The sequence below is a fragment of the Lithobates pipiens genome, unplaced genomic scaffold (genome assembly GCF_037356315.1).
Source record: "Lithobates pipiens isolate NorthernLeopardFrog02 unplaced genomic scaffold, aLitPip1_a1.2 Scaffold_27, whole genome shotgun sequence".
NCBI classification, from domain to species: Eukaryota; Metazoa; Chordata; class Amphibia; order Anura; family Ranidae; genus Lithobates; species Lithobates pipiens.
In genome coordinates this window covers 190,840,470-190,860,534 of record NW_027507788.1, presented here as the reverse complement: position 1 = coordinate 190,860,534, position 20,065 = coordinate 190,840,470, and the positions used below count along the sequence as shown (strand labels likewise).

Here is a 20,065-nt window from a genome sequence, read left to right as displayed (position 1 = left end):
ATGTAAATAGCATGAGCCAAGTGTGAATTAAGCCCCCCCACCACATAGAAAGCTAAGAGAAGAGATGCTGGGTGTTTCTTACTACTAAATTGGACAGCCTGTGTTGTTGGAGTCAAATAAGGTCAGATGGATGTCTGAGCACTGACGAGCTATGGGGAAGGGTTTCACACCCCTCACGTCAGCTTTTTATTCCCAATTGTTGGCACTGCTTGCCCTAGTACATGCCCTAAAGGGCTGCAGCATGGAAACATTTGTAATTCCCTTTGTACATGGGTCACACTAGTGCTGATCTGTGGGAAGAGAACGTGTAATTTGCAGGGCAATAAGAAGGTTTTCAAACAGTTAAAAAAAAGTACGGAGGCATAAAACGTATATAAAATGAGAAGCACACCGACTTCTGCTGATCGGAAAAAAAACTTGACGACAACAACATAAATATAACGTATTACCCAGCACTGCCTTTCATAAACCACCACTGTATTGGCTGCAGAATTTTAAAAACACACCATTTTAAACTGTGTAATGCAGGCCATACACGGTCGAATTTCGAAAGAATTTTCTTTTCAAAATCAGAAAATTTGTTGATGCCACCATTGATTTTCGAAATTCGGCCGACCAAGCCTTCAATTTCACCTCATGTTGCTACAGAAAAGAATTTTCTTCTTTTCTCTCCGTAAATTTTCTTTTCTTATTACATTTCTCGCACGATTCTCCCATCATTGATTAGAAAATCGTTCGTTTTTCAAAAAATTTCCAGCATGTCCGATTCCTCAAATTTTATTTCCGCACGAAAATCGTCTGTTGGCTGCAGCCCCACTAATGGTGCGAAATTCATACGAAAATTCTTAGATATGATTTTCGAAAGAAAATTCTTTCGAAATTCGAACCGTGTATGGCCGGCATAAGTCTGAAATGAAAACACCTTTAAGAAAACCCATTGAAGATAGAGATGACCAGTATTTAAAGGCCTTGTTCGCACAGGGTGAATCAAGGTATACACCTGTACAAGGCCCTGTTGTCCTGTACAGGGATGTACAAGTGTTCTGTGCATCCCCATTCATGTTAATTAGGACAGATTGACTACAAGGACACCGCCAATAATCCCAATTTGTCATCTGAATGAGCAGCGGCTGTGCAGTTGCAGCATCGCAATGGACATCAAATACCTGTGCTTCACTGGCTGCATGCTTGTCCTAGTTCAGTGACCCACTAGTTAGACAACCAAGAAAAAAAAATGATATGCGCACAACTAATGTAAAATCTCCTGAATCTGCCTGGATGTCCACCTCCTTTAAACCTCCGTACAGCAGCGGCCAGCCTGGATGTGAAAGGACCAATGCTAGTACCAAATTGTCTATGCTATTATACATGCAATGACAAGGAAGGTGCTCCCGAGGCGTGCTGCTGCTCTGTCACTGCTTTGATCAGCGAATGTTTTCTAAAACCAAGCAGTGCTGCTAGAAAGGTCATCATAGGCCTGGACGTGCTGTTTGGAAATGTGTTGATCACAAGACTGACTCAACAGAATTACAAGTATGTCAGGTAAAAACTCAAATTCTGTGTATTAAACGCATCTGCCTGCAGCTCAGGTTAAAGATAAAGTAAGGAATCTTCTTAGCAAGTATAAACCGTTACTGAAAGCAATTTTTGTCACTTTATATTTTGATTTTTTTTTATATGCTTTCTATAGAAAAGAGAGAAAAGCAACACTGCTGGCAGTTTTGCTGGCAATCTGTCTAGTTTTCATTTCCCTTTCCCTGCCAGGTGGGGTGATTTCCCTAATTTCCCAACAGGTTGTCAGACACACAAGATGTGATTAAAAAAAATATATAATTCTGAGGACACGACAACATAAGGAGGTTACCAGAGTGGGAAAGGATTCGTACCTTTGTCATGGCGTTATCGCCGTCTGTCTTTTATTGAACCTGTTCACCTTTGGGAAGCGAAGGAAACTGGCTTTAAGCCCCCTGGTTCACACTGCTGAGGGATTGAAATCGTGTCAGTTCAGCTGAAGTCGCACAATTTCATTCCCACATTGACAGTCCGACTTCGGGGGGCGATTTCAGAGACATCTGTTCAGGTTCCTGCACAGATGTCTATTGAAATCGCACCCAAAGTCACCATAGTACAGAAACGACTTTTGGGAATCGGTGCAGCACCGATTCAGACGGTACCATTGCAGGCAATAGCCGCCGATTTGGCATGCGATTTGACACGACAATGTGAACCTAGGCTAAAAGGAGTATCCCAACAATCATAAAACTGAATTGCTGCCATGGAAAAATAAAAAACATGAGGGTTACATTGATGCTTCTGTAAGCTGTCATGCTGATTCTCTTACCAGGATGGACTATGCCGAGAACATTTGACATTTCCATTCGTTTTTTTTTTCCAGATGTTACAACAACTAAAACTATTTGTTCACTATCTGAAGCCAGGCAACTAGCATTTGCAAGAAAGATGTTTTCTTAAGCCATAGGCTTTGGAGGGCAGTCTGACATGGAATGATGCAATTGTCCTCGGGCATCTTTGTTGTACACCAGATCTCTAAATCCAAACAGCTGGATTGCAGGTTTGTTCATATCTAGGCACAGATGTCTGAAAAGACAGAACAGGGGTGCTGCACAAACCTCTGCATACAGCTTGAACACCAAACTTACCAACCAGTCCAAATCGCTGCTCTCCCAACAAGCCTCACTTGGCTGTTTTTGCTGGTACTCCACAGAAATCATGTTTTCTCCTGATCCATCTGAAATAGATCAGACCAGGAGACACTAACACCTATGACTTGCTTTACTGTTTCACACTGGAGCTGGACTTTAAAGACTAATTCTACCTTTTGCAACATGTTACATCTGTACTTAAGGCATAACATGTTGCTAAGCAATCCCCCCCCCCCCCACACCCCCAGAATGTACCACCCCAGTGACAGTGTGCAGAGGTTCATCTCCCCTCTGCAGTCGCTGTCACTTTTAAAAGAGATCTGTGAATAAACTACATGGCCCTATTTTCCACTGCATCAGACAGACTTGTAATTCTCAGTGGAGTGGAAGACGAAGGCTGGCCATCGAACAAATTGCATATTCTAAGGAAAGAAAATTGCTTGCTTGTGTTGCTGCACTATTGTATTCTGAAAGCGGGAGGCTTTGCTGCCATCAGAAAACAATGATCACTGCTGGTGACTATAGCCAGCGGAACCGATTGCATGAAAAAAAAAAAAAACTCAGATTGGTTGTCCGGAAGTTGATCAATTGATTGATCGTTGAGCGAGCAAAGTCCTTTCCTGTATTAAGAGAGATATGGACTCCAGAGAGAGAGAGATATCATTTTGCCCCTGTTCAAATCATTAGTAAGACCTCATCTGGAAAAAGCAGTTCAATTTTGGGCACCAGTTCTGAAAAAGGATATCGGAGAACTGGAGAAAGTGCAGAGAAAGGCAACAAAACTGATAAGAGGCATGGAGGAGCTCAGCTATGAGGAAAGATTAGAGGAACTGAATTTATTCACTCTTGATGAGAGGAGATTAACGGGGGATAAGATCAACATGTACAAATATATAAGGGGTCCATATAGTGAACTTGCTGTCGAGTTATTCACTTTACAGTCAACAAAGAGGACAAGGGGGCACTCTTTACGTCTAGAGGAAAAGAGATTTCATCTCCAAATACGGAAAGGTTTCTTCACAGTAAGAGCTGTGAAAATGTGGAATAGACTCCCTGCGGAGGTGGTTCTGGCCAGCTCAGTGGATTGCTTTAAGAAAGGCCTGGATTATTTCCTAAGTGTACATAATATAACTGGGTACTAACATTTATAGGTAAAGTTGATCCGGGGAAAATCCGATTGCCTCTCAGGGGATCAGGAAGGAATTTTTCCCCTGCTTTAGCAAATTGGATCATGCTGTGCTGGGGTTTTTTGCCTTCCTCTGGATCAACTGTGGGTATAGAATTGGGTATATGGGATTGTATGATATTATTTTTTTTTATTTTATTTTTTTTGTGGTTGAACTGGATGGACGTGTGTCTTTTTTCAACCTAACTATGTAACCAGCCTGCCCACAGAAGGATCAAAATTGTCCAGATCCTGCTGAACCAAATTTTTGATCCAGCTTAAGTTTGGTGATCAGTGTATTTGTAGTCCTTCGACAATCTCTCCAGCTCTCCAACTGAAATGCTGTACCTCGGTAATGGGCAGGGTGATGGAAGCTGCAGGAGCTTGGTATTGCCCCATTATCCAGTGAAAGAATAAATGCGCTTTTTTTCCCCCTGCAAGCATATGTGCATTTATTTTTTTTAAAGGTGAACTTAGCAGTACTGTTTAGTGGTTGGGCATTTAAGGTGAAGACCAACCTGCCAACATAACGACTATATAGGTTATCCCTTCTTAACTACAAACTTTACCTAAAAAACAATGTTACTATAATTGCATACTATTCAGATCATCTTATTTACAGTAAAGTATGCATGAAGCCAAAACACGAACGTTGGAGCAAGAGCAATAATTCTAGCCCTAGACTTCTAACTCTAAACATGTAACAAGTTAAAAAAAAAAAAAAAAAAATGTAAAGCGTAGCCTATGGGGATTTTTGTGTGCAATTTTGAAGTGTGACAGGTTAGGCATCTATTTACTCGGCGTACCTTCATCTTTCACATCATTGGGCTAACTTTACTGTTGTTTTTTTATTTATTTTTATTTTTTTTAAAGCATAAAACTTTTTTTTTCCCAAAAAAAAGTGTTTGAAAAATTGCTGTGCAAATACAGTGCAAGATAAAAAGTTGCAATGACTGCCATTGTATTCTCTAGGGTCTCTGCTAAAAAAAAAAAAAAAAAAAAAAAAAACATATATAATGTTTGGGGGGTTCTATGTAATTTTCTAGAAAAATAAATAAAAAATTATGATTTTTACTTGTAGGAGAGAAATGTCAGAATTGACCCGGGTGGCAAGTGGTTAAACTTCTCTTGTTGAAACTGCCTTTGTCTACTTGAATCTCTCTTTACAAGTCTAACACAAGTGAGAGTCATACTGAAAAGCCAGTGTACTTTTCCCATATTTCAAATACTGCAGGAAGTTCAATATGGCCTAAAGGGAAATTAACATTCTTTCACAGTGAGGCAAACCGCACAGAGTTTATTTTAATTTCTGCTACGCAATTTTTTTTTATTTTTCCTTTTTTTTTTTTTTAAACCCGTAAGCTCGCACGAACATTTAATCCCACATAACACCTACTTGTGGCTTTCAAGGGGGAAAGGAGGAGGACTGTGGAAAGTTATCACTGGTGCTTTCATTCCAAACCCTCTCATTAGTAGGCTGCAAGGAGAGTGCAATCTCACAAACTGGCAGCTGGTGGCAGCATTGGGCCAGGCAAAAAAAGAACAAACTTGTTTTCTTAGGTGTATAGAAAGAACACTTTATCTAGAACAATCAGGAAACACATGCAAACACAATCATGGATGAAGCACTCTACACTTTATACATGTTCATATGTTAGAAGAGGCTGGCAATTAAACTGAACCTATTAGGCATTTTCACAACTAAACAATAAAAATGTTTTCCTTGAGGACTTGGCATATTTAGGGATATCCTGATCCACAAGCACATCAGTTTTTGGTTTGCTTTTAAAATGTCACACACTACAACAGGGGTGCCCAACCTTTTGAAGAGCGAAGGGCCACTTAAGCGACTTGGTAACCGGTCGTGGGCCACAATGAGCGGAGCAGGTGAATGGCATGTCCGTGTCCGCTCTGCATTTGAAGAGCGGACACGGACGCAGCCCACGATACTTTTTGGCAGATCATATTGGAGGTAGAACACAAGTCGGTTTATGTCTGCCACTACTTAAAAGGTGAATGAAGGGTCCAATTGGTTGGTCTGACCCTGTGAAAGGGGTCCAAGGCTGCTTTCACATGGATGTGCTGCACCCGCACCACGTGTGTAACGCAGCGTACCTTTGGCTTTCCTGCAGTTTGCAATAGATTTCTATTATATTCTGCAGGTTTGGTGCACCAAACTCGTGGGTAATAATAAAGTCTATGGCTCAGTGCAAGTAGCTTGCAGGTAAACTGCTCTGCACCTGCGGATCAGTTTGAAAGCAGCCCAGTACCCACTGCAGAAAAGATATGCCCAGTACTCTTTCTATTCTATCCCAGAGCAGGAGGTCGCGGACCACTGGTTGGGCACCCCTGCACTACAGGTAAGTCCTTATGCACACTGGACATTATAAAAAAAAATGTCAGTTGTGTTAGCTGTAGAATGCCACGATAAAAAGAAAAAAAGAAAATAACGCATGTTTGGTAGCATTTTCTTTTTTTAGCAAAACTACAATCCCACAATAGCTCGAGGCTCAAAAAAATGCAGGAAAGCCAAGTTTTTCTGCGTTTTAATGCGCCAAATCGTTTTTACAGCTGAAAAACTCTGTAAACGCAGTAGCCCTGGGTTTTATTCCAGCCTGAAAACGCCCCTACAAAAAAAAAACACTTATAACAGCCTATGTGTGCACATGGAGTCAACGCTGGCGAGTTTCATTGGCTGCAGAAAAAAAGGCCTGATGCCCAAAACAGCAGCTGTAAAAACGCCCAGTGTGCATGAGGCCTTATAATCGAAGAATACTGTTGTTGCTAATAGAATTACTGAAACTCTGTATTTGATTGGATTTATTTTTCTTGTAACGTCTGGCGAACCAACGTATAAAACTTAATTTAAAAGAAAAGATAACTGCAGGTAGCTTCTGGTGTCGCCTTCCATTAAGGAGGCCGTTTGACGGTTCTTTCACCATAAAACCGTCCTAGGACCAGAATCCTTTATACATTTTCCCATAATGGCTCATGAAGATTTACTAATGCTTAGCACACCTGCCTATGTGCTTTTCTCACCTAGATATTAGACAAGTGCTCAGCACCGCTGTGCACATAACAAAACTACCTAAAAGCCAATACAAATGTTCCTACGACGATTATATTACCATATTGAGAAAGATACACAGGAACAGAGCAGTATTGCTATAGTTTAAGTGCTCCGATGGGACAGATGTTTAATGTTTCAAATAGATTACGATTTTCTTCTCAGCTGAGCGTTTCGTTGGCTGAAAAAAAAAAAAAAAAAAAGCAGCACTGAAATGCTTGCGTGACATGAGCCTGTGAGATTTGACAGTAACGAATCTTAGAGTGAAACCTCTAGGCAGGCGCTGTCATCTGTGATGGGCCATCAGGAAATGGAAGTGTGGGGGCTTCAGATTAGATATCACAGGATAGGATGGAGAACTACACAACGATAATATTCCTAAATCCAAGAGCAGTGCCACAGCCAGAATACTAACGTGAAGCGAACTAGGCCATCATTTTCTTGAGAAATCTTTACTGACAACTGTATAAGGCTAATAAATGTGATGAGGATATCTAGAATCTGCTGTATTTGTAGTGATTCTTACCATTTACATATAGACCAAGCTAACCAGTAAAATATAAAAGTGACGTGGTTTGGGGGCAAAACGGAAACACTGCCCAGAAAGCTTATACTTGTCACACACGGTTATAACTTTAAGGGGCGAGTTGCATCAATGATTTATGGGAATGCACGTTACCTGCATGGACATTCATTTTGAGCAGCACCTCAATGCACTAAGGCTATAGTACACTACTGTGCACTGTGACACACACTATATTGTCAAAAGTATTGGGCCGCCTGCCCTTACACGCACATGAACTTTAAACCCCCTCCCACTAGCGTGTGGTTGAATCCGCCTGCAAATGCCACAGGAGTGGCGCTTTGCTGGTGGTATCGCAGGGCTGTCCCATTGATTTCAATGGGGAGCAGCAGTGGAGGAGCGGTGAGTTCACCGCTCCAAAGAAGCTGCTAGCAGGACCTTTTCTGACGCCCTGCCAGCGCACCGCTCCAGTGTGAAAGCCCTCGGCCTTTCATAATGGAGCTGATTTTTTAAGACGCTATTTTAAGCGCTGTAGCGGCTGAAAAACGCTGGCAGTGTGAAAGGGGACTAACAGAGGGGAAATCTCCCAATGTGACACCAGTTCTGATTACTGCTACTACTGGAAGTGACGGAAGATCTAACCCATGGTAAACCAATGACAAAAAAACTCTTACTCTATCCAAAAGGTCAAACTTTATTTATTTTTTGCTTTTTCAGATCGGTGTGGTTCCATTCCGCATGTAGGGCAGCCCATTCAATTCAATGAGCTGTCCTACCAGCAGACACGTAGGGAAAGAAGTCCACGGTGTCAAACCGAGTCAGATGGTCGCGCGGCACCGTGCGGTTTACCAGGCAAAAAGACGCACCATATTTGCAGATGCATGAGGGAGGGGCGGCATTAAGAATAATTCTCCCATGCATCTCAGCGGGTGGGGGAATGCATGCATTTTTACATGCATTCCCCACCCGCTTATATGTGAACCTAGCCTTAACCACAAAAGATACTTTAACCTTTTTCCAAAAACAAAACATTCTTCAAAAATAAAAATGTATGATGTACAATGCCTTGCAAACAACTGTGGCTTATTCATTTACAAATGTCAAGATGCTGCCAAGAAACAGACTATCTGCACACTTTCCCCAACAAAAATCAGAAAACAGTCACATGTCCAAAGCTTCTGAGAGCAAAGACACAGACTTTTTTTTATTTTTTTGACAGATACAAAGAAAAACAACAACACCACCACCACCACACACACCTTCCCTTCACTAAGCAGCACAGATGCTATTAACAGATGAAAACACTGGAGGGCAGCACTGAACCGCTCCCCAGCCTGCTGGATTGAAGTATCACAAGGCAGGCCACAGACAGGATTTCAGATATACAGGAGTGATGACAGATCTACAGCACTGCTCTGCCCCAGGGGTTTGTGGGAAGGGAGGTGCAGGGAGTGCACCTTACAGACAGATAGCGCTCTACACTATGTGTAGTGACAGATTTAAAAAACAAACAAAAAAACAAAAAAGAAAAAAAAAAAAAAAAAAAAAACACACAGTTTGTGCTTGACAACAAACAAGATAATTTATTAAGGAGACATAAGTAGACATTAGATCACTGAAGTGCCCAGCAGGGAACGCTGGTTACCAGAGTGCACAAGCTGTACAAAAGACTATTTTGAAGAAATACTCATTACTCTTCCACAGTTCCCCATCAGGGCTCAATTTTCTCAAGATCAAAATCAGCTGCCCATTTTATAGGTCAGCAATCCATCAGAGGGAGGCAGGGAAGGTGATGCTGAACTTGAGCACATTCACTGACGGCTAGTCGGGACTGAAAAGATACACCGGCGGCCTGGCACAAAATTTCGGCTTATCGCTCTTTCAACATATACAGTGGTCTGCCCAGAGTTCAAGGCAAGATAAATGCAGCATGATTGCCTCTTGCAATACTAATCCCAATGCTCAGGGAAGAAGTTCAACCTGGAATTACACTGAAGGCTTATGTGATCTATACTGTATATGTTATATATATATATATATATATATATATATATATATATATATATATATATATATATATATATATATATATATATGATTGCCCAGCAAAAACAAATGAATTCATAATTGGCAGATGTCAAGGAACTTAAAATTACCCTCTTGAGGCCCTGGCAGAATTTCCAGTTTTTTGGGGGGTGTTTTCTGTTGTGAATAGGAGTATTGACTGAATAGCAGTTGTGTCTGATGCGTTTCCTACTGAAGCCAATGCATTAAAGCTGAACTAACCTTTTCCCTCCTTCTGAAAGCCTCCCTTCATCTATGCAACTGGTCCCCAAAGTTTCTTCTGGAAGGTGCTCTGGCCAATGGTCACACACTGATGTCAGTAAGTACAATGCAGGGCAAACAGCCCTAGATTGCATGCGAGGACAGCATGGGCGCACCCACAATCCTGGGCAGCCAAAGGACAGCATGGGCGCACCCACAATCCTGGGCATCCAAAGGACAGCATGGGCGCACCCACAATCCTGGGCATCCAAAGGACAGCATGGGCGCACCCACAATCCTGGGCATCCAAAGCTGGCTGGAGTGAGACAAATATTACACCTCATCACCCCTAGACTACATGACTATTCAACCCTTGCAATGCAGGGAGGTCCAACCACAAGGGTATTTTTTCAGCTTTAAAACACATGTGAATGCTGAACATAACCCAAGTGGGGGGGTTTACAAATTTGAAGGTACATTTTCAACCAAAAAGCATCCACAGTGAAATTGAAGTGAAGGTCCATCTGGTACTGTACAAACTTATGAGAACAGCAATGAGCCAATCACATATACAGTACTGTACCATATATTATATATATATATATATATATATATATATATATATTTATTTATTTATTTTTCCCTTGTTTTCTATAATTCATCTAAGGAACCTGTCAACTCCCATGGGTTATTACCTGAGTGAATTGAAAAAAAAACAAACATATCTTGACTATGCAATAGATGGGGAGGATCAAGACAAGCCAAGGCCTCAATTTAAAATTGTAATGAATTGTAAAACACAATGAACTTTAATGGGTCCGCGTTGGAAGAAGTCTTAATTAAGCTTTCCAATAGGTTAAAAAAAAAAAAAATGCACACACCTGCCTCTAGGAGAACTTAGAAAGAGATGTATTCTGAACATGCAGAGTTGAAGCGTAGATTTATAACGCGTTATCCAGCAGAGTGCAAAAAGAACAAACAAAGATACGTGTCATGACAAGAATGAATTGAAGCCGCTGCTGTGTTCTCCCACTGCTCCCATAACGTGCTTTCAAGCAAAAAGCATTTCCAGGCTAATTTTCACTGCAAGACAAATGACATCTCTACTGCCTTGATGACTAGTGCAGTGCTTCAGTGAGAATCAAAAAGAAAGCCTGCATCTGATTGGTTGTTCTGGACATCACATAGTATTCCTCTATGCTATTCATCCTTATAAGATGGTTTACAGGGAGCATTCCAAATCAGAAATGTCACTGATGAATTGTTTTGGAAGGTGCATGGAACATCAGACAAGAGCCAAGATGTAGGGTTCCCTTGGCGGGTACTAATCCTGAAATGCTCCAGTGATGACCAACATCGGTCAACTGAGTCTGTGGACAGGGAAAATGCAGATCAGAAAAGTCTGAGCACCTAATTTAAGTCAGCTGCCTAAATATTAACAAGAAACTGATCTGCAAAACATGTTAAAAACAGGAGGATTTTTTTTTTATTGCAGAAATTACCTACTATGTCTCTTCTGTAATAAAGTCTTCTAACCTTCCTTCTCCCGGGAAGCCGTACACTGAACTGTGCATGCACAGCTCATTAGACATTCTCCACACAGCTCGGTGCTGGGATGAATGAACTCCCAGTGTAATGGGCAGCATAGTGGCTAAGTAGTTATCAATTCTGCCTAGCAGCACTGGGGTCGCCGATTCAAATCCCAACCAGGGCACTACCTGCCTGGAGTTTGAATGTTCTCCCTGTGCCTGTGTGTGGGTTTCCTCCCACATTCCAAAGACATGCTGGTAGGTAAAATGGTTCCAGTCTAAACTGACCCCAGTATGTGTGTATGCATGAGAGTTAGGGACCTTAGATTGTAAGCTCCTTGAGAGCGGGAACTAATGTGAATGTACAATATACTGCGTAAAACACTGCGTAAATTGACAGCTCTATATAAGTACCTGTAATAAATAAAATAAATAATGCACAGGAGGTATGTCATGCCAGCCCTGCCAATCAAGATAGCCAAAGACCACTCTCAAAAATCAAAGTTGTTGGTGACAGTGAGGATGTCGCATCACTGAAAAGGGGTATTAAAGGGTTAATTGTCACTGCATAGGCAGAACAGTCAGGGAACGAGTATTTTCAGAAGAAGATGCCAGCAATGGCAGCCTCCATGCACCTGCAATAAAAGTTTTGTTTGAAATCCAATGGTAGCCATTGAATGTGCTGGTTAATGCTTTCGCAGCACCCGAGACAACTATATGTGACTGAACATTGGCTGCAACCCCTTGATCACAGCAAATGGGAGGAAATCTACAATACATGTGCTGCCCTGCAATGTTGTCTGAGTAATGGCCAGAAATTGTAGTGAGGTCATGATCGGGAGCACATATGATCAGGAGTTCTCATCCATCGTTCTCCATGACAGTTCAGCAGGTTGTCTGTCATTTGGTATGCTAAAACATTTCCATATTTCCCTATTCAACATTCTCCAAAGTAAACCACAAGCCTCCCCCAGGCCGGCACTTGATCTATAGCAATTGCAAATAGCTTCACAAACGCAGGATATATACAGCAACCCAGATGAGGCCTTATAACATGCTGAATAATCAAGAGCTTTTCCACATCAGGTAGCAGCTATGGCAAATTAGAGAAATTTTATATAAATAGTGAACAGTGGTTACCAAATCCTTCGAGGATAAAACCACCGGAATTGTGTGGGCCACAGCTGTCCGGCAGATATTCTCTACGAGGGGTTTTAAAATGGCTCATTACTTTTCCCATTTATAAGCTTAGCTTCATGTAGCTGTGTGCTGGAAAACACCCATCGTGATGTGAACAAAACTGACAAGCTCGGCCCTTCACAGACTGCCATCCACCACAGTTTAACTTTATTATGTGGAACCAGAGGAGAGGCCGTGGTCACTTGTCACTCATCCAGCAGGTCACACTGGCAAAGCTGAGCAGTGCTATTTTGCAAATGCTGTTGAGATAAAAACACCTCATCTCTCTCAATGACTCCACAGGAGACATATCTGCGTTGAGTTCCTGGGTTTGCACATTTGCACTAACCATTGTGGTGGTGTCCCACGTCTCTGGATTTGGAGAACATGAAAACATACGGGTGGGCAGAACAACCTACATTTTCGGTAGACAGAGTTGGGAACTACAGCAGGCAGGTCTCACTGTTGAACTAAGGCAGGGGTCTCCAAACTTTTTAAACAAAGGGCCAGTTTGCTGTCCTTCAGACTTTAGGGGGGGCCGGACTATGGTCATTTAGAATAGAAAACTTTCCAGGCATTAGTGGAAGTGAACAGTACCCCATCTTTGATACAAGGGGGAGAACTAGTCCCCCATTGGTGCTAGTGGCATGAATTTTGTTCCATATTTGGTGTCAGAAGGCAGAATAGTGTCTTACATCCGTGGGATGAATAGAGCCCCAAGGGCCAGATAATGGCAGCAAAGGGCCGCAGTTTGGAGACCCCTGATCTAAGGCATCACCAACTGGATAACTAGGGCCGAAACAAATAATCGATTAATAGACAACTAATCGATTATGAAAATAGTTGTCAACGATTTTCATAATCGATTAATCGGCCAGCCGATTAGTTGGCCTGCATACAAAATGCATTATTTGTTTACATATCATTTTTGACTCCTAGTTAAAATGCTCATATATCCTACTTCTGGGTGTATTAATATATCACCCTCCCTCCTAGATTGTAAGCTCTATTGAGCAGGGCCCTCTGATCCCCATTTTATTGTATTGTAATGTCTGCCCTAATGTTATAAAGTGCTGCGTAAACTGTCGGCGCTATATAAATCCTGAATAATATATATATATATATATATATATATATATATATATATATATATATATATATAGAGCACTGCAGAAATGGATCAAATGCAAACTGCATAGCTGTGAATGGAGCCTTATGCTGGCCATACACGTATCGATTTTTGGACAAGAATATTCATACAAAATATCTTTGTACATTCACTGAATGAAAAAATGTCGTTTGAAAATTTCACTTGCTTTTAAAGCGGGAGTCCGCCGGGAGTTCCGCCATTTTTTTTTTTTTTAAAGCCAGCAGCTACAAATACTGCAGCTGCTGACTTTTAAAATAAGGACACTTACCGCGATGTCGGCACCCGAAGCCGATCTCTCGATCGTCTCTCGGGTGCTGCCGCCGCCATCTTGGGTATGGGAATCAGGAAGTGGAGCCTTTCGGCTTCATTTCCCGGTTCCCTACTGCGCATGCTCGAGTCGCGCTGTGCAATAAGGATGGTCCCGCTGTCTCTGGGATCCGTGCGTTTCCCAGCAGGCAGCGGGGGACTTTCGGAAAGGGGCGTAGATTCTGCAGAATCTACGCCCCTTTCCGCAGATAGCTATGCCAGAAGTGGGTGCAGATACCTGTACTGTACAGGTACCTGCACCCCCCTCCCCCCTGAAAGGTGCCAATTGTGGCGCCGGAGGGGGGGGAGGATTCCAATGAGCAGAAGGTCCACTTTAGGGTGGACCTCCGCTTTAACATTTAGTGTTTAAAATTAATGTCATTTCTGAACAAAAACCACATACACGGTCTGAAAAATCCTTTGACCAAGAAGATTTCTATTCTGCTCCTTTGAATATTCCCATCACTGTGGTCAAAAACAAATGTCGATTTGACCCCACTAACGGTTAGAAAATCGATGCAACGTTCTTGAAATGAATTTTTATTTTTTTTAAGGAAGACATTGGTTTTTGTACGTCCAGCATATATTAAAGTTCTGTCTGAAAATTGGCAAAACAGTCTTTAATTTTTTTTTTTCTTTAAATAAAAAATGTAATCTCCAAGTCTGATGATATTTTCCAGATTCCCCCTCTAATAGTATATACCAGTGATGGCGAACCTTGGCACCCCAGATGTTTTGGAACTACATTTCCCATGATGCTTAACTGCTCTGCAGAGGGCATGAGCATCATGGGAAATGTAGTTCCAAAACATCTGGGGTGCCAAGGTTCGCCATCACTGGTATATACAGTATATCTATGCTGTCTTATATTCAGACTGGATTAGAGGTTTTTCTCCCAAACCTATAGTTGGTTATTTAGATTTACCACCGCATACCGAGATATTTAAAAATAAATTGGCTTTTTTTTTTTTAACTTTACATATTAACTAAATTATAAACCACACTTTTTTTTTTTTAAGGTCATTATCTGATTAATCTAAACTATAAATCAGCCAACTAATCCATTATGAAAATAATCATTAGTTGCAGCCCTATGGATAACCCATATTTTTTAATGAACTAAACCTTGAGCACACATATGATCAGACCTATTGAAAAAATTTGTAATATTTTAACTACAGTTTGTATATTTGAAAAAAAAAAAAGGCTAAGTGTCCTGGTGTGATTAGGCTCTAGCAGTTTGTGTTAAAATGACACAACTTACATGTATTAAAGCACTCCGTTAAGCTTTTATATTGATAGTGAGGATTAAAATCTCTATGCAGTGTAAACATAGGTGCTTACTCCATTTAAAATCTTTAACTTCGTTAGTGACACATAACTGAAATTGCAACTCATTAGCACTTTGATGGTATTTAACACCAAATTCACACTACGGTTACCACGATAGACTGAGGATATGACTGCCAGTGTTACAGAAACATTTTATGTATACATCAATGGTCGCTTTAAAGAGAATTAATAGTGGTGGGTCAATATTTTTGAAAAGATAAAAACATTTATATGGAGTCTTAAAGCGGGAGTAAACCCACTGAAGTTTTTTTTTTGACCTGCAAAGGGAAAGGCATAATGAGCTAGCATGCACCGTTATGAAATACTTACCTTAGAACGGGGCTCCGACATCTGGCCCGATCCACGCAGAGGGAGCCAACATGTTCCCTCAGCGTGTCTTCTGGGTATCGCGGCTCTGGCGCTGTGAGTGGCCGGAGCCACGATATCGTCACTCCCGCGCACGGGAGATTTCTTTTTGGCAGGGTCCGGCGTCTGCCGGACTTTCAGCCGAGAATCACCTGTGCGCATATGCTGCTGCAGTCAGCGGCACATTGCGAGGGTAATATCTCCTAAACCGTACAGGTTTAGGAGATTTTTTTTTTTACCTACAGGTGAGCCTTATTATAGGCTTTCCTGTAGGTTAAACTTATAAAAATTACTTTACTGCCACTTTAACTCTACAAGTGTGTTAGTGAATGCATCCATTAAAGTGGTTGTAACCCAAAAAAAAAAAAAAAAAAAAAAAAAAAAAAAAAAGATCCTATTCCTTTATAGCAGATTAAATAGCACAGTGCTTGTGTGGTCTAATCTGCCCCTCTCTAAGCTGTAAAAAAAACCTGGCTGATACTGCCACTTGTGCCCCCTTCTGTGAGCTGACCACGATAATCATGGCTGCGGAGCCCAGACTACTGTGGTCAGCTTGCGTGCCTCAGTCACCCGCAGCTCTCCTCTGTCCCCCTTACCCGTTTCCTCCCCGTCAGGCTCCCATGTCTGTGTCTCTGTTTACGCTATGCCCCCCCAACCCCCACCCTGCTATTATTAAAAAATAAAAGATTACCAATGGTCACTGCCAGCCCCTCTATTATAATGAGGCATAACACACAGGCTAAACATTTTTATAAAACAAAGCTTGTAAATACCGTTTTACAGTTATCTTCAGGCTGCTCATGTGACTCCCAGCCGGTCTCCTACTCTAATCCAGGGCTACTGCGGGACGTCAGCCTCCCCAGCTGACATCGGAGGGAGATCTCAGCCCCTCCCACAGTAGCCCTGGATCGCAGTAGGAGACTGGCATGAAGATAGCTGTAAAATAGTATTTGCATGCTTAGTTTTAGAAAAACATTTACCCTGTGTGTTATGTCTCCCGGGGGGGTCTGGCAGTGAAATATCTTAAAGTGGTTGTTACCACAAAAATGTATTTGAAAAGTATGCTGGGCTTTCAAAAATAAACACCCAGCACTGCCTTTGTACTTTCTCTCAAACTGTTAGTCCTCTAAGACCCCTTTCACACTGGCAGCGTTTTACGGGCGCTACAGCGCTAAAAATAGCGCCAGTAAAAAGCGTCTCCATTCACTCCAAAGAGTCCTACCTGCAGCTTCTTTAGAGCGGCTCGGTGTGAAAGCCGTCTTATTAAAGAAAAGTTAGAATGTATTTTAATTTTTCAGTATCAGATTCTGAATTATAACTATATATATATAATTAATCTTAAATTAACTTTTGATAATTTCCCATTTGTGCCACCGTCTTCAAATGTGGGGAATTGTAGATTAGCTTGGAGGTAGGGTGGATTATTTATTACAATGGCTCTACCTAACTGCTGTGCAGCTGCTGAGATAGAATATCCATGACACAAGGATGTCATTGTTTTCAATGAGTGTCTATGAAAAGATGCAGCAACATACAACCACTGGGGTCAATTTACTAAAACTGGAGTGTGCAAAATTTGGTGGAGCTGTGCATGGTAGCCAATCAGCTTCTAACTTCTGCATGTTCAATTAAGCTTTGGCAACAAATAAACTGGAAGCCGATTGGTTTCTACGCAGAGCCGCACCAGATTTTGTACTCAGTTTTAGTAAATAACCCCACTGTGTATCACTGTAAAACACGAAGGAGGAAAGGAGCATGTAATGAGCAAATATGGCCTCCCTGATGTACAAATATAATGACAAGCTATACAGAGAATCCAGCACTAACACACTTCAATTACATGAATCTGGTCTTATACATACACATAGACCCTGAAATTAAAAGAAATTATACATTTCCTATAAGATGTTGCTGTCTCGGACTTCATAGGAGGGCCTCCCATCACTGACACATTCACGTCTGTGCTTAGCCCAGCAATTAAAACCACCTTCTAAATGTCAGTGGACATTATAAAAATAAATACCATTTTATATGTGGCGGATTAAAAAAAAAATACACACACACACACACATAATATATAAATAAATATAAATATATATATATATATATATATAACCCCATGATAAACTATATACATAGATATATATATATATTTTATCATGGATATAGATATAAAATTTATTATATATATATATATATATATATATATATATATATATATATATATATATATATATATATATACACATATATACACACACACAGTATCTCACAAGAGTGAGTACACCCCTCACATTTTTGTAAATATTTTATTATATCTTTTCATGTGACAACACAGAAGGAATTACACTTTGCTACAATATAAAGTAATAAAGTAGTGAGTGTACAGCTTGTAGTATTTCAACATAATGACTCCAAACAGCTCCAAGATGACCACTACCTTGCTAAAGAATGAGGGTAAAGGTGATGGACTGGCCAAGCATGTCTCCAGACCTAAACCCTATTGAGCATCTGTGGGACATCCTCAAACGGAAGGTGGAGGAGTGCAAGGTCTCCAACATCCACCAGATCTATGATGTCATAATGGAGGAGTGGAAGAGGACTCCAGTAGCAACCTGTGAAGCTCTGGTGACCTCCATACCCAAGAGGGTTAAGGCAGTGCTGGAAAATAATGGTGGCCACACAAAGTATTGACACTTTGGGCTCAATTGGGACATTTTGACTTAGGGGTGTACTCACTTTTGTTGCCAGCGGTTTAGACACTAATGGCTGTGTGTTGAGTTATTTTGAGGGGACAACAAATGCACACGGTTATACAAGCTGTACACTCACTACTTTACATTGTAGCAAAGTGTCATTTCTTCAGTGTTGTCACATGAAAAGATATAATAAAATATTTACAAAAATGTGAGGGGTGTACTCACCTTTGTGAGATACTGTGTGTATATATTTATACACACACACTACATCCACATATATATATACACACACACAATTTTACACACACATTATATATATATATGTGGATGTAGTGTGTGTGTATAAATATAAACACACAGTATTTTGTTATATATATATATATATATATATATATACACATATACACACACGCATATATACATATACACACACACATATATACATATACACACACACATATATACATATACACACACAAATTCCAGCTGCCCTAAGAAAAAGCTTTCTCTATCTGAATCTAGGACAATCCTTAGCCAGCTTCCTATAGAAAACTCCCCCATCACCTGGTATTTAGTATGAGAAAACTAAGGCCGGCCATACAGAGTTCAAATCGATTCAGACCATTAAAAGGGCGGAATGAATTGTACCAAGTCGGCTGATCAACGTGGGTACAATCATATTGGGTACAACTATATACTGTAAAGTGATGGATAGATAGGTGGGTCCTCCTATTATACCATTTTGGTGAATCTACAGGAGATTGTACAATCGGATTGTATAGTGTATGGCTACATTTATACATCTAAACTGGTTGTGCTTTTGGCGCCATCAATTGTTAATGGCACCAGAAATAGGGAAGCAAATGTTAATTTTTATCACGTGCAAAAATGCACGGTAAAAAAAGTGTGACACACAATGCTCCAAAATGCCCCATTAACTATTTTGCTGTGTTTGTGTATCGTGGGAAAAAAAAAAAAAATCACACCAAAAAACATTCACTCCAACTATGCTGTGTGTATGGGGTTCTGAAAGTGAAATTGGCGTTTACACACCACCACCCCCCCCCCCTCCCCCTTCCCTGAGCTAGACCTGGATTACAATAACATTGACAACTGAATGTCTCCCTCCCATGCACAAATCTGGCCATACACTACACAATCTGATTGTACAATTTCCTTTAGAGTTACCAAAACTATGCCATAGGACGACCTACCTTGTACCAAATGGGGAAGGCCCTTGCACATAGCTGATGATAGATCTAAAGAACATTGTACAATCAGATTGTATTGTGTATGGTCACCTTAAAGTGTTACTAAACCCACAACAGTAAAATCAGTCTGAATATGCAGTAAAGCATGCTTGTTATACTCACTGTGGAACCTAAGGGGTTATTCCTCCGCATTGTGTAAAAGGGCTGTTTGATCCCGTCTTCTCTGATCCTCCCCTTCTTCCACTGTCCCCAATCCATCTGATAAGACAGAGCCTTTGGAGTCAGTCTGCACATGCTTAGTTTGGTGTGTATTGCTACAGTTTTTGTTTGTTTTTTTCTTGACGGGGTGCATGTGATCAGCACAGGGCCAATCAGCACAGCCCAGACAGAGGGTAAGGGGTCCTACAGCCTTATAGGACAGTCAGAGAAGAATGAAAACTGCTCCTACAAGCTTTAATCAGACACTGATAGAAGTCACAAGACTGCTATATACTGCTGATGAAAAAAGGTATTTAGCATTTACAAAAATAATTACATTTCCATGTTCTGTGTAATGTGGCAGACCAGATATAGTGAATGCAGGGTTCTGGGTTTAGTAACACTTTAAATG

The 20,065-nt window shown here is 41.0% G+C and overlaps 1 protein-coding gene across 7 annotated transcripts in view; it reads right to left on the bottom strand.

The window, feature by feature from the left end:
• The window catches only part of RERE (arginine-glutamic acid dipeptide repeats), a 498,733-nt gene that overhangs the window by 117,311 nt on the left and 361,357 nt on the right, over positions 1-20,065 (bottom strand). For 6 of the 7 annotated variants that reach the window (XM_077458063.1, XM_077458062.1, XM_077458064.1 and 3 more), the window contains one exon: positions 19,618-19,713. The exons of the other annotated variant lie outside the window; for it this stretch is intronic. In XM_077458063.1, coding sequence (XP_077314189.1) covers positions 19,618-19,713 — 96 coding nt within the window. The remainder of the gene's footprint in view (positions 1-19,617; positions 19,714-20,065) is intronic. 7 annotated transcript variants of the gene reach the window in all.